The sequence below is a fragment of the Empidonax traillii genome, unplaced genomic scaffold (assembly GCF_003031625.1).
Source record: "Empidonax traillii isolate 1590-97213 ecotype Southwest subspecies unplaced genomic scaffold, ASM303162v1 scaffold259:size690984, whole genome shotgun sequence".
NCBI lineage: Eukaryota > Metazoa > Chordata > Aves > Passeriformes > Tyrannidae > Empidonax > Empidonax traillii.
In genome coordinates this window covers 347,629-371,479 of record NW_020955452.1, presented here as the reverse complement: position 1 = coordinate 371,479, position 23,851 = coordinate 347,629, and the positions used below count along the sequence as shown (strand labels likewise).

Below are 23,851 nucleotides of genomic sequence, written 5' to 3'. Positions count from 1 at the left end.
TACCTGGTGCAGGATTGTGGGGCTGACCCCCATGCGCGCGCCCATGACGGCATGACCCCGTTGCACGCCGCTGCCCAGATGGGCCACAACACTGTCATCGTGTGGCTGGTAAGCGCTGCTGGGGCATGGCATGGTGGGCACGGCACGCTGAAGTGGCATGGCATGGGGCTCACTGCACAAGCGCTCAGTCCCCCTGCCCACACAGATGAGCTTCACGACCGTGAGTCTGTCGGAGCGGGACGCTGAGGGGGCCACAGCCATGCACTTTGCTGCCAGTCGTGGCCATGCCAAGGTGCTGAGCTGGCTGCTGCTGCACGGCGGGGAGATCACTACGGACAGCTGGGGTGGCACACCGCTGCACGACGCTGCCGAGAATGGCGAGCTGGAGGTGGGTGCTGATGGCCAGTGGGATGTCAGGGCAAGGTGGGGGCTTCCCTCCAGCCCTGTCATGCCCCCCCACTCTCCCCAGTGCTGCCAGATCCTGGTGGTGAACGGTGCCGACCTCAGCATCCGTGACCAGGATGGCTACACGGCGGCCGACCTCGCCGACTACAACGGCCACAGCCACTGCGCCCAGTACCTGCGCACCGTGGAGAACATGGTACGGCAGCGCCCAGGGCCAAGTGTGTGGGAAGCACACAGGGAGCACACAGGGCCCTGCTGCCCCCGCCCTGCTGCCTGACCCCATGGCTGTGCCAGCAGAGCGTGGAGCACCGTGTGCTGTCGCGAGACCCCTCAGCAGATGGGGAGTGCCGGCAGCCCGACTCGGGCATGTCATCGCCAAATACCACGGCATCGGTGCCCCAGGCGCGCTTCGAGGTGGGCTCCCCTGCCAGCACCCTCTCCAACTACGACTCCTGCCACTCCAGCCAGTCAAGCACCGGGGAGAAGAGGGGCGGCCCCCCCGGGGCCCCTGCCGCCCGTGAGTGCGGGGCCGGAGGGCGCGGGGTGGGGGGCATGGGACCAGCCCCCCCTGACCCCCTGCCCTGTGCAGGGGTGCCTGAGCCGGCGCTGGCGGACATGCAGGCGTACATGGACATGCTGGATCCTGAGACGCGGCCGCGGGGCCGGGGCCCAGCAGGCGAGGGCCCCCCACCGCCGCCACCCCCTGCCTTCCCCCCACCACCTCCCCCACCCCCCAGCACCCGACCACCCCCACCACCCCCTGGCTACCCTGCACCCGCGCCCCCCACCGTCCCCCACACTGCTGACATCTATGTGCGGGCCAAGAACAACCTGCGTCACGTGGAGAGCCAGGCGCTGCGCCGAGAGGTACGGCCCCATGCAGGGTGTCCCCTGCACCACATCCCATGCACAGCTCAGGGGACATGGACATGCCACGTTGGGGGACATGCTACCAGGCACCCATCCTCTCTGAGGAGCTGTTGCCTGTTCTGAGAGGGGACAGTCTCAGCTAAAGGCTATATGCCTGCAATACTTGCATACACACTGGGGGGCCTGGGGTGCAACCAGCAGCAAGGAAGCCAGCGATGCTTTGGTTGCTCCATGGCACTGGGCAGCCCCATTTGACCACTGCACTGGCTGGAGCACCTGGCAGCACCGTGCCATGGCAGCCGCGCCCATGCAGCCCTGGCAGTGCCATCAGCACCACACCGAGCTGGGCGTGGGCAGCAGTGCAGGCGGTAACCCGAGCGGCCGGCTCCAGTGTCAGCCGCACCACAGGTGTCGGGTGGCACAGCCAGTGCTGCCAGGAGCTGAGAGGGCTCAGCCAGGCGTGCACAGGTAAGAGGGGTGCAGCCCCCCGTGGCGGGCTGGGGGTCATAGGGATGCAGTAGGTTTGGGGTTGTCCTGACACCCTACCATGGCTCTCACCACCCCTATGGGGACGGGAGTCTGGTGCACGGCCATGGCCCCATGGCCAGGGCACTGGCAAAGCCCAGCAGCACAGGGGATGGGGCACATGGGGCGGGGGGCTCGGTGGAGCAGTGTGTGCCACGTGCGTGGGGGACTTGGGATTTCATAGGGCTCGTTGTGCACAGTCCTCGCTCCTTAGCACTTACCAGGGTAATGACTGTCCTGGGGAGGTGCAGGCGTCTGCCAGAGCAGTGCCAGAGCAGTGTGGGTGCCCCACGCAATGGGGCTGGATGGCATGGACCCTTGTGCTAGACTGGGGCTGGGGCTGCCGGAGTGGGAGCCGGGCTTGGCCCAGCGCCCACGGCAGCCGGAGCAGGAAACACCAAGCTGGCACTTGTTGACTTAGCTGGGGCTGGCAGTGGCAGCAAGCACCTGGACTCACAGTGAAAATGCCATGGGTGGAGGTGGCTCACGGGGAAATGCAAATAGTGGGGCCCCCAGCAAGGGGAGCGGGGCCACGCTGCAGGGGTACCCCAAATCCAGGAAACAGGCACAGCCCCCTGCAGTGCCGGCACTCGGCAGCAGCACCGCCCGCAAAAGCCGCTGTGGAATGCACCGGGGTGAGCTGAGGCTGCACTGCCTGAGAGCCCTGTTCAGAGGGAAGTTTGGAACTGGGCCCCAGCCCCGCGCGGGATAAGCTCCCGGTAATCCGCTGGGCTGAGGCTCGGCACTCCTATTCCCAGGGGGTTATCCCAGGGGAGGCTCAGCCAGGATTCCGGGCACAGGCTAAGGGGTCACAGTGCCAGGCACTGATGCCACGCACTGTCACCATGGCATGCAACCCCGGTACAGCCGTGTGCTAAACAGACCCTGGGCACACACCTGCCATCCCCACTAGCCCTGCATCTGCCCCACAGCCACTGCTGGCACAGCCCTGCTCCATCATGGCTCTGCCCCACGGTCACAGCCAGGCACGGTGGTACTGAGATGTGCTCCTTGTTGCAGCTGGCATCGCGTGACACCAGTCCCGAGGGTCTGCGCAGGGCTGACTCCAGCAGGCGGTCGAGGAATTTCGGCAAACAGCCGAGCACCGGTGACTACTACAAGCACCTGGGGCACGTCACGGCTGAGCAGCCCAGCCCCCGTCGAATGGCGCACAGCGAAGAGGTGAGCCCCATGCCACGAGCCTGTGCCCGGTTCACTGGCACCGGCACCAGGCAACGCCTGCCTGTGCTTTCTCCCAGGCATCACCCATCTCGGCGGACACCATGCGCAATGGGGAGAGCAAGCCCAGTGCTGAGCTGCCACCCCCACCGCCACCCCCACCACTGCCCGACACCACCTGCCCAACGCCCCCACCACCACCCCCGCAGGCCGAGACCCCCGCCGGCCCCCGCCGCTCCTCCTCCTCCACGGGAAGTAAGTGGTGGGGTCACAAGTGGGCATGGGGAGTGATCTCGGGCACTGTCCCATTGGCTGCACTGTGGCACCAGCCACCTTGGCACGTCTCCTCCTGTGGCACTCTGGACGTGCGGCTCCTGATGGCCTTTCTGTCCTTCTCTCCTCCGGTGTCGGCGCGGGGGCCCTCACGCCCGCTCGCCCCTTCCTGCTCTCACTGCTGGCCGCTTCTCTTCTCTCTTGTCTCACGGTGGCCAAATCCTTCCTCTGCCACGCACCCTGCGCCGCCTCTCTGCTTCTCTCCCTAGGAGGAAAGGCGCTCAGGCAGATGAAGAGTAAGTACCGCGGTCCCGCGCTCCTCCCTGCTCAGGGGGTGCCCTGGCGCGGGGCACAGCCAGAGGGGCCTGACCCAGCAGAGTCCTGTGCTGCAGCCACAGGACACTGACGGCTGCTGGGACCAGTGACTGCCCGCAGCCCTCCTGCTGCCAAGCCCTCGCTGCGCGTCGGTGGCCAGCGGTGCCACGCGGGAGGCTGAGCGCTGGTGCGGGGCTGCCGAAGCCACCAGGCAGGGCTGGCACGGCTGGGCTGGCAGCCGGGGCCCCACGGCCCCCGCGGCCCTGCACACAGAGGGCCTTTGTTTGCTCTCAGCCGGCCAGCGTGACCCCTCCACGTGAGCACACCGGCCGCTCCCCCGCTGCTGACCACAGCCGGCGGGCTTGGCCATCGCTCGGCACCCGCTTTATTAGCGCCGGCTCCCGGGGCTGGGGGGTTTCAGCCGGCGCTGGATGGCAGCGTGCATGCCCCGCTGGGCCCTCAGCACCTGCAGCCATCTGGCCCCAGCGTGCTGCAGCCGAGGGGGGCAAGCTGCGGGCACCAGCTGCAGGGAAGGGGCTTTGCCTTGGCACGGCACCATGGGCTGCTAGGGACCCACGCATGGCTGGCACAGACGGTGGGTGCTCGCAGGGCGGGTGGCATGAGCAGTGGCATGAGCATACCCAGGGTGCTGGTGCCACGCAGCCCTTTGGGCTCCGGGCTGGAAGTGGGGGTGTCTTGGGCTGTCAGTGCATGGCTGCTGGGGGCTGCAGGGGAATGTAGGGCTGTCCTGCAGTGCCAGGGCTGCCGCTGGCCTGGAGTCATCCCTCCAGAGGCAGGTCACTGCTGTCACACACAGCACAGTGCTTCAGGGGCACGGGGTGGCACTTGGGGCTGAGGCTGCTGGAGCTGGGTGTTGGTGTACTGGGGTGCTGCTCCAGCAGGGTGCCATGGACCCAGTAAGCTGGTGTTGGAGTGCTGGTCTGATGGATCTGGGGAGCTAGGGTGGCAGGCTGTTGAGTGCTGCGGGGTTGCTCCAGCGGGGTCCCATGGACCCAGGAGTTGGATGACATGGAGCTGTTCCTATGGACTCAGTGATCTGGGTGTTGAGATGCTGCTCAGTGAGGTCCCAGGGGCTCCTGGATGGTGGGGGTGCAGACACCCCTCCGCCCCTGTGCCCTGAAAACAGATGGGGGATACAGGGGGACAGTAGCTGCTGCTGGCAGGACACTTAATGCTCATTCTGCCTCCTCTTAGGCACCAAGTCCTTCAACATGATGACCCCCACTGGTGACAACTCAGAGCTGCTGGCCGAGATCAAGGCTGGGAAGAGCCTCAAGCCAACTCCACAGAGTAAAGGCTTCACCACTGTCTTCTCCGGCAGCGGCCAGGCAGGGGCCAACGTAGGTGGTGATGGGGGCCTGGGGAGCCAGTGGCACGGTGCCACACAGCATGGCGAATGCCCACCACCCTCCCTCCCTCCTTCCACAGGCAGAGTCGCCAGTGTCCTCCCCGTCACCCACCAGGACGCCCACCCCACCAGCCACCCCCGAGGCTGCCGGGCCACCACGTTGCCTGGCAGGGGGCTCGCCAGAGCCAGTGCTAAATGGGAACTCACCGGTGCCTGCAGCAGGTGCTGGGGCAGCGGTGGAGGTGGAGGCGCTGGTGCCGAGCCAGGACGAGCAGGGCCGGCCCATTCCCGAGTGGAAGCGGCAGGTGATGGTGCGCAAGCTGCAGCTCCGCATGCAGGAGGAAGAGGAGCAGCGGCGCAAGGTAGGGGGGTCCCCCGTGCTGCGGCGGCGAGCGCGGCGTGGGTATGGCCCAAGCAGCTCGAGACCTGGTGAAATGGTGTGTGTGGCTTCGCCTCCAGCTTCCAGCTGGTCTGGGGGGGACCACCCCACCTGCATGCAGGGGCATTACACCTGGGGACGCCACACGTGGTGGTGGTGGTGGCACAAAGCGCACGTGGCACAGCCTCAAGAGCACCTTTGCCCTCTTTCCCGACGCAGCCCGGGAGCCAGTCACCGCCGCTGTGCCAGCGCAGGCCACCTGCCTGCGGGGGCACGCCAGCACCTGCAGGGCAGCTGACATGGGAGGAGGACATGCGGCACCTGGAGAGGCAACTGGGGAGCCTGCGGGTGATGCACGAGGTGCAGCCAAGGCAGCCGCTGCTGAGGCAGCCAGAGGAGGAGCTGCCACCCTTTGTGCCACTGTCCGCCACCCCGGCACCCCGGCATTTTGCCCTCACCCGTGAGGACGTGCCTGCCCGCAGCAGCCAGTCCCCCACACTGCCGAGGAGCATGGCTGTGCCACCGGCCACTCGGAGGGACCAGGAAGCCCCCAGGGCAGAGGGGGCAGTGGGCAGCCCCAGTGCCCAGCATGATGCTCGGCGTGAGATCCTGGGCTGCGGCGTCTCTGTCCGCAGCCTCAAGGCCAACTACGAGGGGCCGGGGGGGCCCTCCCCACCCCTCCCCAGGGTCACCAAGCGCAAGTGGGTGCAGCCGCCTGGCAGCACCCGCCAGCCCATCCTGGAGGAGGAGTATGGGGATGGGGCATTACGGCAGAGCAGATCAGCGCTGCCAGAGCCGAGCAGCCCACGCGAACACACCAAGGGGTGCAAGGAGCGTGCTGTTTTCCTCTTCCTGGAGCACTGGAAGAAGCGGGCACTAGCGGCAGTGCCTGGGGAGGAGCGGCCACGGCGGGCAGGGAGGCGGCGGCCTGCGGCAGGGCGGTTGCTGGCCCGCTGGAGGAGTGTCGCCCGCCGAGTGCCAGGGCGTCAGATCCGGCGGCTGAGCCGCACCACGGTGCTGTACTGGCCCCAGCACTTCCTGCCCCATGTCGGTGGCTCACCCATGCCCCACGACAGCCTCCCACTCGACCTCTTCATGCTGGGCTACTTCCAGCTGCTGGAGATGCCACTCAGCCCTGAGGAGCGGCGCTTCCGTCACCTTCTCTGCTATGAGATGTTTGACCGCCTGGGCAGCCACAGCTGGCACCATGTCCGCCGTTTCCACCGCACCGTGCTGGAGCGGGTCGAGGCTGGCCACCGACACTGGCTTGATGGCTTTGAGGACCTTGTGCAAGAGTTTTTTGGGGATAACCCTGTGGCAGTGGCAGAGAGCCTGCCAGAACCCCCTGCCATGGCCCCAGAAGGGCAGGTGGCAGCAGTGCCGGTGCCAGTGCCAGAGCTGGGCGAGTTCAGCGAGGAGGACGTCTGCCGCTTCATCGACCGCAGCTTCTCCTTTTGGAAGGAGAAGGAGGCAGAGATGTCTGACACCTGAGCCCAGCAGGATGCTGTGGGCTGTACCAGCGGTGTGGCATGGGGAGAAGGAACAGGCTCAGGGGGCAGCTGTGAGCAGCAGGACCTGGTGGCCGGATGTGCTCGGCTGCCTCTGTGGCTCTGGCAGTGCCGTGGTGCAGCTCGGCTTGGCAGAGGGCTGGGTGTTGTTCTGTGTGGCCTCGGGCCGAGGTTGCAGTGTGCTGCTTGCCGTGGCTGTGTGTTGTGTGGGAGATGCAGCAGCGGGGCTGCACTCCCCTCTGGTGTGGCATTTGTGGTGCTGGGGCAGCGTGGGCCCCCGCGTGTCGTGCAATAAAGCTGTGGTGTGCTGCAAAGGCTGGCCACGCCACATGCTCCTTCCTCCTCCCCGCGCCAGTGGAGGGTGGGCAGCAAGGGGCGCGTCGGCGAGCTGCGTGGTGGTGAACCCCACCAGCACCATGCCAGGAGTATGGCTCAGCCCAGCTGCCAGAAGGATGCGATGTCAAGCACCAGGATGATGCTGTGGCCCCATGGTACCAGCAGCGAGGGTGGGCTCCCAGCAGCGCCAGTAACACAGCTGTCTATTGCAGGAGAAGGAGGAGGAGGCGCGTCTGGCCAGCATGCCGGCCTGGAGGAGGGACATCCTGCGTAAGAAGCTGGAGGAAGAGAGGTGAGCTGCAGCCAGGGAATGCTGCACCCACTGGTCACCCTTGAAGCTCTGCTAACCCCACTCTTCCCTTTACTTTCACAGGGAGCAGAAACGGTGAGTGCCACAAGCCCTTTCCCTGGGCAGGTGGGCACGGTGGCTCTGGCGGCTCTGGTGACCGCGGCGCCCCGTGCCCTCCACTGCTGAGCAGGAAAGAGCAGGAGAAGCTGAAGCGGGAGGAGGAGGAGAAGGAGAAGGAGCAGTCAGAAAAGCTAAGGACTCTCGGGTACGATGAGACAAAGCTGGCGCCCTGGCAGCGACAGATCATCCTCAAGAAGGGGGACATAGCCAAGCACTAGCCACGCCACGCCTGGCTCTTCACGGTGGGAGGAGGCCGGCGGGTCCCCTGATGGACCACAACATGCCTCGGCACCCTCCTCCCGCCATGGATGGCCACATATCCCAACCCAGAGGAGTCCCCACCACCTCCCCAGGCACCCATAGTCTCCATCCCACTGTCACCAGCCTACCGCCACCCCGTGCTGCCCTTTGCAAAGTGAGCTGCCGTGGGGTAGGGCACACGGCTCCTTGTGCGCTGCCTGGCTCGGCCACTGCAGCTGGGCTTGCCATGCTGCCCAGCTCCCTGCGCTCCCCACTGGCACTGCTCGCTGTTGCAGCACGCTCACCCCCACTCCTGCCCCTCCAGAGCCGCTCGAGGCTGGCTCCTGGCTCATCTCCACTCAGACCACCTGCCTTTCCAGCAATTAAAACTATAAATCTTGCCAGCAGTGCCCCTCGCCTTCCTGGGGCTGTCCACACCACCCCTGTCCCAACACCATGCTCACCCACCGTGCTGCCCCCTTCATCCACAGCACCACAATCATCCCCATCACCCACACCACCTGCATCTCTGCCAGCACCCACATCGCCCGTCACCTGTGGTGGTCACATCACCAGTGGTGGCCCTGAGCATTGCCTCAGTGTCTGGCCGGTGCAGCCCTGTGAGGAAGGGCAGGGGCCAGCGGATGGAAAACACACCACTTTATTGGGGTGAGGACAGGCACGCCCGGCAGCGGGCAGCCTTGAGAACTGTCCCATGGGTTTGCAGTGGGCTCGGTGCCCGCTCGTCCCGCGAGTGGCCAGGCAGCCAAACTGCCTGGGTGTGGGGTCCCTCCCAGCCCTGGGAGCAGGGGGACATAAATAGAGGGGGCCAATGGGTAGGAAGGGGATGTAAAAGTGACATAAAATGTCTACACGGCATAAGTAACAATACTTAGGGGTATGGCACAGCCGAGGCACCCAGTGAGATGTGAAGGTGCCAGGACCTTCCGGTGCCAGGGCGGTGACGCTGGGGGCTAGGGCCCTGCTGGCAGGCTCTGGCGCAGTGCCTCGGCGCAGCCAGCCAGCTCCATGCGCTCCAGTGCAGCAAAGATGCGGTCCAGCGTGGCGCTGGTCTGCTGGCACCAGCGCTTCAGCATCTCGTACTGCTGGTCACGGATGTGGGCCACCTCCAGCTCCACCAGCTCAATCTCCGCCTCCCGCAGCTCCAGCATCCGCATGAACTCCTTCCAACGCCGTACTGGCACTGCGTCGATGACAGCATAGAGCTGGCTGCCCTGCAGCAGGGCACTGCGGGGCTCTGGCGGGGCAGAGGGCTCCCCCTCATCGTTGGGCTGCTCACACAGCAGGGCCTGGTGCTTGGGGCTCTGCCTCACCGTGACAGTGGCACGGTCTGTCCCCTGTGGAGAGCATGGCTGGGTCCAGCACAGGCTGTCCCACCCCCGGCCACTGAACTGGCGCCGTGGTGTGGGCACAGCCCCAGCCATGGAGGTGGCTGCCTGTGCCATGGGGAGGGGACCGGGTGCCAGGGCATCGTGCCGGAGCCTCTTCCTCTTGTGGTAGATGGCAAGGGCACCCAGGAAGAGGGGCCCGCTGAGTCCCAGAAGGATGTACTCCAGACCCGAGTCTGCAAGGAGGAGCAGGAGTGTTCCCGTCAACTGCAGAGCACGACGACCCTACACCGCTGTCCCCAGCCCCATCACCCTCGTACCTTGACTGCTGCTGTTGCTGCTGCCACACACTTGCTGGCACTCTTTGCTGCATGTATCCAGAGTGCTCCTGCAAGGAGAAGGGAGCCGTGGGCACCACGCTGTGCCATGCCACAGGCCCCACACCTGTCCCCAGCTGGGACACAGTGAAGGTCGGTGCTTACATGTGGCATGGCCGGCACTCATCTCCCTCGGTGTAGAAGTCAGGCTTGCATCTGCTGTCACAGACTGTGTCCTTCGTCTCTGAGCCTGGAGAGAGGGTGGGCATGAGGGAGAATGGCACAGCCAGAGGTGGCACAGCCAGCAGGTCGTGCCGCAGGGAGACCAGCAGCACTCACAGGGCCGCTGGATGAGGCGCCCAGTGCAGGGCTGGCACTTCTGACATACGAACTCTCTGCAGCCCGTGCTGAGGCAGTGACGGAAGTGTCCAGGCTCACAGCCACAGGCGACGTTGCTGGTGGCCGAGCAGTTGCTCAGAACGCTCTGGAAAGCTGTAGAAAGCAGGTAGTGAGTGGCACAGCATTGTGCTGCACGGCACAGCATGGCATGGTGTGATCCCAGCTCACCTTGTTGGTCACACTCGTAGCAAGCCTGGCACTTGGTGAAGGTGTTGGGCTGGGAGAGGAAGGTGCCAGTGGGACAGGGCCTGCAGACACTGTTGTTGTGGCTTGTGCAGGGCTTGTGCAGATACATCCCTGCAGGGACAGAGGAGTGACAGGAAGCATAGCCATGTGGGGCAATGCACCTTCTGGTGCCACAGCGTGCCATGCCACGCCACATAGGCCAGGCAGAGCTCACCTGCAGGACACTGGGGACAGCACTGGTGAGTACTCTCGATCCAATTCATGCCAGCAGGGCAGGGGTGTCTGGTGGCATGTCTCCGCAGACGGGTGAGTGGCTGCACCAGGACCCTCTGTCCTCGCAGTATGGTGTGGTTCTGCCACCCTGGGGGCTGTGATTCACTGGCTGCCAGCCCCAGCACTGCCAGGATCACCTGTGGGCAGAGAGAGAGCAGGGCTGCAGGCAGCCAGGGTGCCCCAGGAGCCATGGACCCATGGGGCACGGCCCTCACACCATGCTCCGCTCCCGGCCACACCCCTCCACTCCCGGACCTGGCTACTGGAGCCAGAGCCAGGTCCAGTACCATGCAGACACCAGTGCCTGTGCAGAGCAGAATGGCTGGATTGGTGGCCCTGTGCCCCTCAGCTACGCAGATGTGTTGCCCAGGGTGGGGAATGCCCCGCGGCAGCCCCTGGGCCCTGCCTTTCCCACCCTACACGAGCAAGCCACTTCCTGCTGGCCCTGTGGGGGCCACTGTGCCACAACGTGTGCCCCGACGTCTGCTGTGTTCCAGGCTCGTTGGGGAGTGGTGCCCGGAAACTCGACCACCTGTGACTACAGGACCCCTGCCTTGTCCCAGGTGTGGGGACGAGTGAGTCGGGCACACTGCTGGTGGTGCCACGCATTGCCGGTCCAGGGAGGTGTAGGCAGCCAGGCGCGGGGGGGTTAACTCTGCCAGCTTTAACTTTCCTGAGGTTTATCTCCCTCGCAGAGGAGGTGATTTCCTCCCTGAGAGGAAGCCGTGCCTGGCTCACGCTCTCTCCGATGCTATCACTCCTTGTGTGTGCGTCCCAAAGTAGGTCACAGCTCCCCCGCGGGGTACCAGGTGCTACACACAGGGCAGCCCCACTGCCCCCACAGCCCCGGTGGGGGCGGCGAGGAGGTGCCCACGCTGATACACCTTCCACGGGCAGGGCAGGGGGCCGGGAGGGCCGTGGCGCTGGCAGTGTGGGCAGGGAACCAGGGGATTCCTCGCTGGGGGCTGGATTTCCCAGCCGTGATGGCCCCGATTACGGCAGCTGAATCATTTTCTACTAAACCCGCCGCCACCGGCAGACTGGAAACCGCGCTGGGTCGCCCCGCACGCAGAGCGCTGGCGGCAGAGCAGGGCGGCTGCTGCAGCCCCGGCTGCCAGCGGCACGTCTGAGTCAGCGCCGAGGCACGGCCCTGCCTGCACCCCCTGCCTGCACCCCCTGCCTGCACCCCCTGCCTGCAGCCGCCCCTGCCCCGCGCGGGGAGCAGGTGCCCGGTGGGCAGGGGAGCGGCGGGCGCAGAGCAGCGGTGGGCACGCCAATGGCCGGCTGCGGGGTGGGCACAGCCACAGTTTCCCACCGCCAACGCCACTCCTGCCCACAGCGCGGCCTGTGCTCCCGGCGCCCGAGTGCCGGGACAGCCTCTCTCCAGCCCCGAGGGCAGCCCCACCGCCGGCAGAGTGACCCGCACCCGCAGGCTGTCGACACAGCCAGGCCCCGTGGCACTGCCCTACCTGCAAGCCCCGTGACTGAGCCCACACTCTCCCCGACTGCAGTCGTGTCCGTGCCTGCGATCTCTGTGGCTGTTGCCATGCCTGTGGCCCCCGTAGCCATGCCACAGCATGGGCGCTTCGGTGCAGCGGAGACCAGTCCCAGATGTTAGCAGAGGGGCAAGTGTTTTTGGCACGTTTGGCGCTGGAGTTACTCCATCTTCCTCCCTCCCTCCTCCAAACCCATTTCAGCCATAGCCCTGGGGCACCCCACGACTGGTGTCAGGGCTCCACGGGACCCGCATGCCGGCACACTCACCCAAGCCACCCCAGGGCAGCAACACTTCATCCTTGTGGCCGATGTGGCTGGTTCATGCCAGGGCAGTGAGGGGACCAGGGTGGCAGGCGTAGTTGGGTGTCAGGGCAGCTCAGTGCCCAGGCAGGGTGCCCCGGCCCCCCATGGCCACTGTCAGCAGCACGCGATGCGTGGTGAGTGAGCGCCAGCCCTCCCCACACAGGCTTTTACACCCAACCACAGCAGGAGGAAATGCTTTTTTGGAAATGAGTCCAGGGGATATGAAACCACATGACAGGAGCGCCACCCTCCCTCACCCACTGGCACAAATCCAGGGTAGCTGGGGTTGGTGGAGGGGATGCAGTGTGCAGGGAGCAGCGCTGACCCTCACCCCAGGTTTCCATCCCCAGCCTGAGTCCTGGAACGGGAGGCTGAAACTGGCCCCAGTCGCCTCTCCACCTGCCCCTGTAGGGCTCCCTGAGCTGTGCCTCACCCACCCCAGTGCTGCCCAAACCTGGGTGCTACCACGGCCAAAGGAAAGGCGAGGCGGGCGCGAGCGTGCACCAGCTGGGTTTATTGCTCAGCTGGGATGTGGAGTGCAGCCTGACACGGGGGGCTCCCACCACAACTCTCACACTCCGGCCTTGGGCACTGCCACCTACTGCCACCACACAGGGCAAACCCACCCCAGCCCCGCACTGTCCCCTCCTGCCACCAGCCCCAGCCTCCTCACTGCACTGCCTGCACCACCATGCCCACCATGCCACTGGCACAGCATCCCTCTCAGCATCTTTCCCACTCACCACTGCCGACATTGTCATCTCTTCATCTCCCACGGGAGCTGCCCCACAGCCCCCTGCAGCCCCCCACGGCCCCAGGGCCCCCTGCCCCACAACTCTCGTCTCTGTGGACAAGGGTCCAGCACAAGCCATGTGCCACGTCCAGCCCCGCACTGGAGCCCCGCCCCAGAGCACATCCTTGCCAAGGGGACCGGTCTGCATCCCCATCCATGTCCCCACCAGGGTGGCATCCCAGTGCTCGCTCTGCCCAGCCCTGCCATTACACTATGGTTAGAAGCAGGAGCAGCTCCTTGGTGCGTCTGTGTGTCTGTCCTTTCCATGCCAGCGGCTCTCAGACCTCCCTGCAAGGCACATAGCGGAGAGAGATGCCCTCAGTGCTGCGACCCAGCCCCTGGGGAGCCCCCAGGAGGGCCAGGGCACCCCTTGGGAACAGGTAGCGTGTGCTTACGAGGCCGTCAGCGTGGAGTTGAGTATCAGCGTGGCCTTGATCCGGTGGAGCTGCGCCAGTGTCAGCTTGCGGTGTTGTGCCGACTGCGGGTCCGAGAGGGTCCGGTGGGCAGGAGGTGGGGGGTCACGCCTGAGCTCCCCTGGGAGGGAGGCCGGGCTCTCCACGGGCTCCTCAGGCTCTGAGAGCTCGGATGTGGAGCTGCCACTGCTGCCAGGGGCAGCTGGGGGCACAGGGGCTTGGCTAGTCTGGGGGGAGCCAGCACAGAGGTCAGAGAGGCTGCGGCTCTGGCTTAAGGGGCCTGGGGAAGTGGGGGACAGGAGCTGTGGCAGGCTGGCCTCTGACTTGGACTTAAGCACCCTGGCTGGGCAGGGCAGGAGCTGCACTGGGGTCCGGCGGCGCAGCCGGGGTGAGGGGGGCCGTGGAGCTGGGGGGGCCAGGGAGGGCTCCCGCCCCTCCTCAGCCACCCCATCTGGCTGCTGGCTGAAGTCCCGCAGGGAGGCAGGTGAGAGAGTGCCGTAGGCACTGTCGATGGAAGATGAGCGGCAGCCACCAGCCGGGGAGGCCATGCCATGGGGCAGGGGCACAGGCAGGGCACCTGCAGGCAGCTCCTGAGTGGGGGTCCCGGTGGAGGTGTCGGCAGAGGTGCCAGTGCTGATGGAGGTGCTGGTGCCAACGGAGGAGCTGTCTGAGGTCGATCTGAAGGGTCCTGCGTCCCAGTCTGGGGAGGAGAGCTCATCACCGCCGTCTGCTGCCACCATGGCGAGCGTCTCAGTGGAACCGTCAGAGGGGCTGCAGGAGCAGAAGGGTAAGGAGTGGGCTGTGCCAGACCAGGAGTGTGCAGGGCCCCCCTCCCGTTCCCTACCACTGCTGTGAGTCTGTGCTGGCACTGCTGTGGCGGAGGATGGTAGGTGAACTGGCAGCTGAAGTGCCACTCCCGCCGTCCTCCTCCTCCTCCTCCTCCTCCTCTTCCATGCACCGGCGCTGCCGCAGCTGCTGCAGCAGGTTCTGGGAAAGAGAAGGTGTCAGTGAGGACCAGGCTGTGCACAGGGCACCCGCAGGTCCCCTGCCCAGCCCCGTGCCCCTCACCTGGGCATTGCGCACCGCCTCGACCCAGCTGCGGCACAAAGACTGCCCACTGGCCTGGAAGGTGTAGGCAGCCACAGCGCTCCCCAGCTCGTTCAGGTAGATGAGGAGGAAGGAGCCTGTGGGCAGAGGCTGTCAGCCGTCTCAGGGACCCCCTCTGCAGACTCCCTCGCCCCTCGCACTGCTCACCTGGGTCCCTGAGCTCTCGGCAGACGACCTTGTCCACCAGCAAAGGTTGCCGGACCACCTTGGTGCGCTCAGCCTTTTTGAGGGGCTTGGTGATGAGGAAGAGGTCGGTGAAGAGGAAACAGTAGACGTCCATCTGGGAGTGAGAGTGAGGCCGTGGTTGCTGGTTGGCACAGTTAGTGAGGGCAGGTGGGCAGGGGCCGCAGCTGAGGCCCCCCCGTCCCCTGCAGTCCTCACCTTGCTGTCTTTACCTTCCCGCATGCGCAGGCTGCCCTCGAGGAGGAGCTGCCGGGTGTCCTCTGGGGAGGTGCCAGGGATGGGGGCTGTCAGGTCCAGCCGGAGGAATTCCTTCAGCAGCTGCCGAGAGCCACCAGCATCAGCATGGGGTGCATGGGATAACATGGCATAAGGTGGTATGGTGTGACATAGCATGGGGTGGCTTGGCATGAAGTGACATAGGGTTGGCACAGCAGCGTGGCAGAGGGTGGCACTGAGTGGCAGAGGGTGGCATTGAGTGGCAGAGGGTGGCACTGAGTGGGAGAGGGTGGCACTGAGTGGGAGAGGGTGGCATTGAGTTGCATAGCATGGCACAGCATGACATGGCAGAGGATGGCAGCTCCACCATGCCCAGCCTACCTTGTCCACCTCATCTGTGCTGCCCTCCACCACCTCATAGGTGTCAATGCGGCTGAGGATGGTGGCCAGGCGCTGCCGCTCTTGCCTCTGGCGCATCCGCGAGTTGACGTCGTTGATGAAGCGCTCCACGGAGCTAATCTGTGGAGGGGTTGGCAGTGGGTTTGAGGGGCTGGGGGGACCAACCTTGTTGCCCCCTACCCCCGTACCCTTACCATGGTGGTAATGGCATCACGGGCGCGTGGGTCATCTGTCTTCTTCAGCACGGACTTGAGGAGCAGTGGGTACTTGGTGAGGCGTTGGTGGGGCTTCACCAGCATGTCGCTCAGCTTCAGGCGGCTGCACTGCTCGTGCTTTTCGGCCCACTGTGGCATGCAGGTGTCAGTGCCAGTACTGCCCCGGTCCCAACCCCGGTACCCACTCTCCCCTTACCGTCACATAGGTGCGGAAGAGCTCGCTGTCCCGCAGCAGTGCCCGCATGTACTCCATGCATCCCTCCTCCTCCATACAGTACCGCACGTAGGGCTTGAAGAGGGACCCGAACTGGGAGGTGCAGAGAGGTCACCATGGGCCACAGCACGGCATAGCCCTCCACAATGGCATGGGGTCCCCACTCACCATCTTGAAGCCACTGAGGAAGTCAATGGGGTCAAGCAGTGCCCTGGTCCGTCGTGCCTTGGCCAGCACCGGGGCCATGACGCTGCGCCACAGCTCGCAGTGCAGCCGGATGATCTCCCCAATGTTGCTGAAGAGCCGCTCGACATCCACCTATTGGGGTGAGGTGGGCAGTGCTGGGGGATGGCACTCGCACCTTGCAGCATTGCCAGGCTGAGGAGCCATCCCCAACACTCTTGGCCCCCACAGCCCTCTCTGCTCACCTCACAGAGCAGCCCTGATTCCTGCAGGTTCAGCAGGCAACAGAGGAAGAGCTGTGGGGAGAGAGCAGGGAGCTAGCGGGCTGCAGCCTTGGCCCCTGGCCCCAGCACGGCGCAGCGTGACCGTGTGAGCACCAACACTCACATCGGTGATGACTTTGAGCTTGCGGATGTAGGTGGCCTCGGTGTGCAGCAGCTCCCAGATGGCTTCCTGCTGGTGGCACTGCCGGCGTGACAGGGCCTGCCAGGCTGAGCGTCAGGACCGTGCCAGGGGCTGAGCAGAGCCCCCATGGCCTCCCAGCCCCCAGCCCTACCTCTGCGCCCTGGATGATCTGCTGCCAGCTGTCCTCCAGTGCCAGCCCAGCCTCATCCCCGTCCTCCTCCCAGGAATCGCGGTCAAAGCGGAGCTGGGGCGGCAGCTTGGGCAGCCCAAAGGTGCCGTAGGCGTGCAGCCTGTTTGCCAGCTGCTCCAACTTCTCAGTCTCCTGGAGGAGGGGGCAGAGCAGCTGGGCAGAGGCCAGTGGGCATGTGCCGCAGACCCCTTTGCCCTGTCTGTGGAACTAGGGGGCTCGAGCCCCAGGGGACCCATCCCAGCTGCTCAGCATAGCTGCAGGCAGCTCCCGTGCCCCCTTGCCATGCCTGCATCCAACCTACCCGCCCGAAGGAGCCCGTGCTGGTTCCAGAGCCGAAGAAGCCGCTGAAGCGGCTGGCAGCGCGGTTCTTCCAGGTGTCGGTGCCATTGGTGGGCAGCGAGCTGCCGATGTGCAGGGCCAGCTCAGGGCTGGGAATGCTGGTGTCCCCCAGGAATTCTGTCATGTTCTTCCTCCGTCGGCCAAGAGCCTGCAGCAGGGACAGTCAGTGCCCCCAGGGTCAGCGCTCAGCAGTCTGGCCATGGCACTGGGATGGGGACAGTGGCATGGCACAGCGTGGCGCTCCAGAAAGGCTGACCTCGAGCACTGTGAGACAGACACCCAGATGGTAGCCCTGGGCAGTGCGTCCTCCGGCCATGCTCCCCTGCCCACACTGACCTGCCTACCTGCATCCCGGGGGTGCAGGGCCCCGGGGGTGCAGGACCCCGGGTGCTGCCTGGCCGAGCCCAGCTGGCCATGGGCAAGCGGCCCCAGCAGCGCAGGGGCTCACGGCATCCCGAGGGGTGCAGACCCGGCCAAGCCGCCTGTCCAGCCGTGCTCCTGGCTCGGACGGTGGAGCCGGGGCCGGGCAGGCTGTGGCCAGGCTCCTCCGAAACAAAAGGAGGTGGGGCCAGAGCCGAAAACCTAATTTCCCTCTTTGCAGATAAGCTACCAGAGCTGAACAATTCACCGGCGGAGATCAAAGCCCCCCAGCCGGTCGCAAGAGCTGGGTCACAGCCAAGTGTCTCCCTCCACCCCGGGCACCGCTGCACCGGCTGCTCCCCTCGTGTCCCTGGGCTGTGCCGGAACGTGGCTGCTGCCATCTCATTACCGTGGCACAAAGGGCAGCAGGGCAGGGGCTCCCTGCCTGCCACCGAGCCCTGTGAAGTGGCATGGTGCTGCCACCACCACCAGCACAGCCCCACACCCTGCCACGTCCCCGGACCCGGGCGGGAAAAGCCACCACAGGCACTGTCCCCCTTACTCACTGTGCTGCCACGTCCCCAGGTGCCCCAGCCGCCGCCAGCCCTATCTCCCTGGTGCAGTTCAGTGCCCGCCTGGCTCCAGGAAGGCGGTCGGGACTGAGACCCCTGCAGGGGTGGCTGGTTGCCCACTGACCCCCCTGCCCTGCCAGGGCTGTGCCGCTCCCGCAGCCAGGCATCATAGTGCTGGACACGGGTGGCCACCAGCCCCGGCCACACAGCCAGCTTGCCGCCCTCAGGGCCTGCTGGCACAGAAGCAAGCACTGTCTTCCTGACCAGCCCCTGCAGAGCTGCTCTCCACGGGCCAAACGCTCTGCTGCCACAGGAGTTGTGCCCAGCCCGGCCCCACGCCTTATCTGGGGACAGGGTCCATGGGGCAGGACTGAGTTGCACTCAGCAGCTGCCAGGCACTGTGGAGAGGAGAGCCAGCGGCCAAGGGTGAGTCCTGGGGCCAGGGCGAGTCCCAGGGCCAGGGTGGCACCAAGTGGCAGCCACTGCTGGGGCCCCCAGGGCTCCTATTTGACTTAGCTTTGGTGGCACCCTATACCTGGCACAGCCACGGGGCTGGCACCACTGCTTGAGCTGCTACACTACTGTGGCACAGTCAGGAGACAAAGTGGCTCTTGGGAACTCCAGCAGGATCTTCAGCCACACCCCATGAGGCCATCAAGAAGACAACATATTGCTGCCCCATGACCCATCTTCCCAGAAAGAATGGCTACAGAAGGATCACACACCTTACCATCCCCTCCCCAGTTCCTCCTTCCCAGAGCTGCCACTGGCACTCACCAGGCTGTCGGTGCCCTCTCGGCATCCTGGCAGTGGCTCCAGGACTGGCCCAAGGAGTGCAGCAGTGCTGGCAGGGTGCAGGATGGGCAGGCTGGCCGACCTGGCATCTCGCACTGCCTGCTCCACCTTCAACTCATCCCCGGGTTTGGCTGTGGGAGCATCAGGTTGTCAGCGTCCCCTGGGAGCCCCAAGGCAGCTGAGCATTCTGCCAGGCCCCCGTCACACCTTTCACCCGCAGGTAGTGCCCCCCGAAGCGGAACGCCTCGAACTGCAGGGACAGTGGTGTGTGGGACTGGTCCAGGAAAATGTCCACCTTGCCCAGCTCAATTGCCTTCCTCTCGAACACTGGCAGCAGCACCTCCCTGCAGGACACAAGACCCACGTCTGTCTCTGCATTTGTCCCCACATTGTCCCTGTACCTGTCCCCAGCAAACTCACCCCAGAGACTTCTTCTTCACAGCCGGCACAATCTCTGCCTCGATGTCAATGCTAAGGTCAAACTTCAGGGTGAAGCACTCCTTGCTGGGGTCCTGGGGGAGGCAGCAGCTGCTCACCCAGGGGTCTCTCCCTCCCACTCCCCAGGGCCATGCTGCTGCCCTGCCCAGTGCCCCGGGGAGAGGGGCTGGTGCCTTACATCTGTGTGCCTGCGCCAAGCCTTCTTTTTGGGCAGCTTCAATGCCGAGCTCCTGCGTTCCCTGTGAGCACAGGGAGAGCAGAGTTACGGGGACGCTGTGGGATGGGGTCACACAGGGGACGTGCAAGCCCGGGGGCTCACCCTCTGCTCTCTGCTGGACCTTCCTCTTCCTCCTCCACATCGGAGGCAGGGCTGGTGCGAGGGGGGCATGAGCGCGTCGACATGTTGCGGGCCAGGATGGAGCCTGCAAACGGACACCGAGCTGGGCTGCGACACCTCCCCAACCCCACCTGTGTGTTGCACCAGCCCCAAGTGCATTCCATCGCTCCCGCCCCTGCGCTGCCCCACTGCCATGGAGCTGCGGGAGCAGCGGTGCTGCTGCTTGGCCCGGCTCACCTTGAGGGGGCAGGTCGAAGCGGATGTGGCCATCAAAGTGCATGGTGCCATGGAGGCGGCCGTCACAGACCTCACACAGGCTGAGGGGGCCGCTGTGGCTCAGCTGCCGGCACTCCACGTGGTGGCATTCCTGTGGGAACACGTGTTTGTTGGGCAGCACCTGCCCGGGGCCACCAGCTATGGCATGTTGGCAAGAGGGATGGGCAGCACCGTGAGTAGCTGAGTCCCCTCTCCCGTCCCCAACTGCTGCTGGCACACTGCTCACAGGGAATACTGAGGCCAGAGCAGGCATGAGGAAAGCAGCATGAGCAGGACACAGCCACAAGACAGCGGGTTCTGCAGGACATGGTGATGACACTAAGGCCTTCTGCACCACAAGACCCCCTCCTTGCTCCACTGCTATGAGCAGACACCCTGAGACAGCTGCACATGCCAAGGCTTGAACAGGGAGCTGGGGGACAGCCACCTGTGCCTGTGACCCCACACCTCACCAGTGGCCTGGGAGACTGGCCTGGCACTCCACAGCCCCTTTGTGCTGATGAGAGCCATGTCCCCACAGCAGGATGGAGGAAGCGAGCGTCTGCGGCCAAACAATGCTCCAAGCCGGCGCGTTTCCTCCGATTGTGTGCGGCCATGGCCGTGGCCCCAGCCCCACCGGGCATTCACAGCAGGTTATTTTTAAACCCCCGGTTGGGCCCCCAGCACAGTGTATGGCCTATGACCTCCGGCCAGCCCTGTCTCACTGGGGGCTCCAGTTGGCTCTGCTCTGGGGGATTGTGGTGCCACCAGCCACTGCCAGCAAGCCCTGCCGCACCACTGACACATCCCGATCCCATGTGGGACCCTCATCGCCATTCTGCACATAGATGGTTTCAAGGGGCTGCTGGGAGGAGCCAGCCCTGCCCAGGCTTGCCTGTAGTGCACTGTGCTGCTGTGGGGAGGAAGCACCCGTGCAGCTCCAGCCGCCCCCACTTCCTGCCCTCCTTCCTCCCACTGCTGCTGAGGTCAGAGCTGACGTGCTCCTACCACCCTCGTGCTCTCCAAGGGGCCGTCGGCCCCTCTGCAGCAGCCACTGCCACGGCACCCACCAGTGTCCTATCCCAGGCCATAAGACAGCCCCAGGACACCCTGTGCCTCCAACTCTCGTCCTCTACCACCATGTGCCTCACGCCACTGTGGCCATCACGACCGCTGCGCGTGAGAACACGGCCACAGCTGGTGCTCGCTCAGTGGGCTCCCCTGTGACCCTTGGCAGCCACTCCACAGGTATGTGACGCTCCTCACCCACCCTGTGCCAACAGCTCATCCCTGGGCTCAAACCCCCTGGAGGGGCCAGGCAGGATGGCCAAGCCTCTCTGCCCACTCCAGGGATCAGCTCCTGATCCAAGCCCTGCCACAGTCCCAGCACATGACAGCTTTGCCACCCCTCAGCAAGCACCTCACAAAGAGAAAGGGATCTAGATCCAGCACCCTGCCACAGCAGAACAAGCCCCCAGACTGACCAGCCTACCCACCAAACCCCCACTACCTGCCAGGTGCTGTCAGGGGTCTCTGGTAATAGTAGCAGGGTGGTCTGAGTGGATTGATCCCAGCAGTCCCAGCTGCACCACTGGGCAACCACGTCCCAGTGCCACGTGTGCCCCAGTGGCACTGGCCCTGCCACCCCAGCATGCAAACAGAGCCCCGTGGCACACCCCTGGCGCGCCCGGGGCCGTCCTGCCTGCTACACCAGAGACACCGCCTGCAGCCCCACACAGAAACTCCTGGGACTCACTGGGAGCCAGGGTGTGGGTCCGGCCCGGCCCAGCCCAGCCAGCGGGAGAGGAAGGACCCTAAATCCACCCTGGATTCACATTAGTGAGCAGGGGAGCAGATGGGCTGGAGTGTATTAACTCCAATCACCGCAGCTTGGAAAAATGGGCAAATCGCCACCATGCCGTGAAATGCCAGCCGGACCACGACACCAGCAAGGAACGCACACCCAGCACGGGCTGGGGCACACAGCACGCCAGGGGCTGCTGACTAGGGCAGGAGCCTTTTAGGGAGCAGCAAGTTGGGCAGAGCCATCCACTGCCCCTTCTCACCCATGAGACCGACGCCAGGAGGCAGCTACCGGCGCTGCCCCCACCCTGCAGGACCCACCTTGGCTGCCCTCCTCTCACCAGTGCAGTTGAGATTCTGGCAGCGCAGCGCTGTCTCCTCTGCTGGGCACGGTTCGTCTGTGGAAAGAGTAGGATCAGTGCCTGGGTGCCATGAGAGCCATCCCCAGGGCCATGTTGAGACCCCCATAAACACAAACCCCAGGTTTAAGAGCTTGGCAAAGCACACAGGCTCAGCTGAAGCTGGTCTTGCCACCTCTGCCCACCCCTGCCTGTCCCACAGCCCATCCAGAAGAATGGGAGCCCCGTGCCCCAGGAGTCAGCGCTGCATCCCCGCTGAGGGAAGGCACTGTGTGCTCCACAGAGGCAAAATCCAGCACCTCCTGCCTGGCACCCCAAGGCACAGGATGAGGACAGGGACCTGCCCCAGCTCCTCTGGGGCCGGCACGGCCTGGGGCTGCAGCAGGAACACTAAATCTGCCGCTGTCAGTCCCCAGCGGGGCTTAGTAGCCACTTTAAGCTTTGACAGTTAAATCGGCCTTAAGCACAAATCCTATTTTGAAGGCTTTTGTTATGTGTCGCATCTAATCGTTTAAAAATAACGGGCTGCTCGAGGCAGACGAGCAGTACAGACACCCTCTGGCAGGGCAGCCCCACTGCGGGCAGGGATGCACGGCTGGGAAGCTGCCTGCTGGGGAGGGACCGATGCCGGGGATGTGGAGAGGCCAGGTGGTGCGGCTGTACCAGCCCAACAGCACAGGGGCTTCCACGCCACGCCATTCCCCTCTCCCTCATCCTTCCTGCCAACAAAAACAGCATCCATGCCGGCCTGAGTGGGACCATGGCCAAGGCCAGGGTTAGACTCAGTCTGAGGGATAGAATGCCTTTTGAGGCAGCAACGAAAAAGCTGCTGCTTCTGCCTGGAGAGGGAAAAGCAACTCGGATGGGTGCTGGTTGCTCCAGCTCCCATCTGGGAGTGATCCCGGAGCTGCCGTGGCACCACGGGCGCTGCTGGATGACGATGCGGGAGCAGCTGGGCAGGGCTAGGCCTGTCGCTGCTCGGGAGCGGGGCCGGGAGCGGGGATCGGGGAGCGGGGACCGGGAGCGGGGACCGGGGATCGGGAGCGGGGATCGGGGATCGGGGATCGGGGACCGGGAGCGGGGACCGGGGAGCGGGAGCGGGAGCGGGGACCGGGAGCGGGGACCGGGAGCGGGGACCGGGAGCCGCCCCCGCGGCGGGGACACAATGAGGACTCTGTGTGCGCGGCCGCCCCGCAGCGCTCCCGGGCTCGGCTGGCCCCCGCCCCCCGCCGCTGCCGTTTCACTTGACCTACCGGGAATAATAACGGAAGCAAATAAGAAATTCTTTCATGCACCCAAAGGAAAGTTTTCCAAACTCACCAAAAACCTAGAGGCCGCCCGCAGCGGCCGGCGGTGCCAGGGACCAGCCTCGCTGGCACGGCCAAAGCCGCGTGGCCGTTCCCAAACGCTGACCCTGCCCGCGGGTCACACACGCACCAGGGCCTCGGGCACTCGGGCTGGGAGCTCCTCGCAGGGCCCCCCGGTTTCTGGTAGAGGCAGGAGGGTGTTCGGGTCCTCACCAACCACTTCGGGGCCCGGAGGAGGGATCCTGTCCCCATCAGCTCCTGTCCCCCCTCCCTCCGCTCACCTCCTCCACCGCTGCAGGCTGTGCTATCACGCCCGGCGCTCCCGGTGACGGAAAAAAAGTTGAAACCGGATCATCCTCGCAGCCGAGCGCACGGCGGCAGCCGGCTGCTTCAAACCCTGCCTGGGCCGGGGGGAGCGCTGCCGGTGGCACCGGGCAGTGTGCTGAGTGCTCCCCAGCTGCACCTGCAGCATTCCCACGGCATCCCTGTGGCACCCCTGCTCCAGCAAGAGCTCCTCCCAGCCCCTCACCCTCGTTGCCACAGCTGGAGGCTTTGGCCGACCACAGCAGCCCATAGCCCTGGCTGCTCGAAGCCCCCCAGCCACCTACCCCCAAGCTCCTCGCTGATGTCCAGGCCAGAGCTCCAGGAAAACCGCTCCACTGCCTCGTACTCCAGCCCAGCCAGCCCGGCCGGCAAAGCCTCCAGCTCATAGGCTCCCCTCTTCTTCCAGTATAGAAACATCCTGGGGTCACGGCTGGAGGGCCCCCCAGAGCCGTGCCCGCCCCAATGGGGCCACCAGTGGGACTAACTGGGGGAGACCGGCTCTGGCTTTAAGA

At 65.3% G+C, this 23,851-nt stretch overlaps 3 protein-coding genes across 6 annotated transcripts; 1 reads left to right on the top strand and 2 right to left on the bottom strand.

The window, feature by feature from the left end:
* ESPN (espin) lies at positions 1-6,843 on the top strand (the record flags this gene model as incomplete). The annotated part of the gene is made up of 11 exons (XM_027889377.1): positions 1-108; positions 206-388; positions 470-601; positions 703-922; positions 995-1,272; positions 2,821-2,982; positions 3,060-3,234; positions 3,522-3,548; positions 4,783-4,928; positions 5,017-5,298; positions 5,535-6,843. Coding segments are annotated over 11 exons (2,985 nt in total), but the record flags the coding sequence as incomplete, so codon positions are not given.
* Positions 6,844-8,345: 1,502 nt separating this feature from the next.
* TNFRSF25 (TNF receptor superfamily member 25) lies at positions 8,346-10,824 on the bottom strand. The gene is made up of 6 exons (XM_027889373.1): positions 10,274-10,824; positions 10,042-10,170; positions 9,814-9,966; positions 9,640-9,724; positions 9,478-9,545; positions 8,346-9,393 (listed from the first exon to the last, which is right to left on the bottom strand). The coding sequence occupies exons 1-6, from the start codon at positions 10,620-10,622 to the stop codon at positions 8,783-8,785; spliced, it is 1,395 nt and encodes a 464-aa protein (XP_027745174.1). The 5' UTR covers positions 10,623-10,824; the 3' UTR covers positions 8,346-8,782.
* An 848-nt stretch (positions 10,825-11,672) lies between these two features.
* Positions 11,673-23,109, bottom strand: PLEKHG5 (pleckstrin homology and RhoGEF domain containing G5). Of its 4 annotated transcripts, none has more exons than XM_027889371.1 (21): positions 23,029-23,109; positions 21,671-21,747; positions 19,529-19,658; positions 19,274-19,376; positions 19,133-19,193; positions 18,937-19,028; positions 18,724-18,860; positions 18,499-18,647; positions 16,752-16,937; positions 16,412-16,582; positions 16,243-16,338; positions 16,101-16,151; positions 15,841-15,990; positions 15,655-15,765; positions 15,438-15,587; positions 15,226-15,363; positions 14,827-14,946; positions 14,593-14,725; positions 14,183-14,522; positions 13,321-14,109; positions 11,673-13,213 (listed from the first exon to the last, which is right to left on the bottom strand). In XM_027889371.1, exons 3-21 carry the CDS (start codon positions 19,569-19,571, stop codon positions 13,204-13,206), a joined length of 3,030 nt encoding a protein of 1,009 aa, XP_027745172.1. In that variant the 5' UTR covers positions 19,572-19,658; positions 21,671-21,747; positions 23,029-23,109; the 3' UTR covers positions 11,673-13,203. The 4 variants fall into 4 exon arrangements, with proteins under 4 accessions (XP_027745172.1, XP_027745171.1, XP_027745173.1 ...); XM_027889370.1 differs by lacking the exon at positions 23,029-23,109 and having other exon boundaries at positions 11,674-13,213; positions 14,183-14,325; positions 14,407-14,522; positions 21,671-21,738; XM_027889369.1 differs by lacking the exons at positions 11,673-13,213; positions 23,029-23,109 and having other exon boundaries at positions 13,317-14,109; positions 21,671-21,740.
* Between the last annotated feature and the right edge of the window lie 742 nt (positions 23,110-23,851).

Coding starts and splice junctions, on each gene's coding strand:
- TNFRSF25 (XM_027889373.1), bottom strand. CDS start 10,622: ATGGTACTGGACCTGGCTCTGGCTCCAGTAGCCAGGTCCGGGAGTGGA. Junction 9,725..9,813: donor GCGCCTCATCCAGCGGCCCT/GTGAGTGCTGCT, acceptor CCCTCTCTCCAG/GCTCAGAGACGAAGGACACA. Junction 9,394..9,477: donor CAGCAACAGCAGCAGTCAAG/GTACGAGGGTGA, acceptor TCCTCCTTGCAG/ACTCGGGTCTGGAGTACATC.
- PLEKHG5 (XM_027889371.1), bottom strand. CDS start 19,571: ATGCACTTTGATGGCCACATCCGCTTCGACCTGCCCCCTCAAG. Junction 19,377..19,528: donor CTTCGACCTGCCCCCTCAAG/GTGAGCCGGGCC, acceptor GTCCGTTTGCAG/GCTCCATCCTGGCCCGCAAC. Junction 19,194..19,273: donor GGTCCAGCAGAGAGCAGAGG/GTGAGCCCCCGG, acceptor CTGTGCTCACAG/GGAACGCAGGAGCTCGGCAT.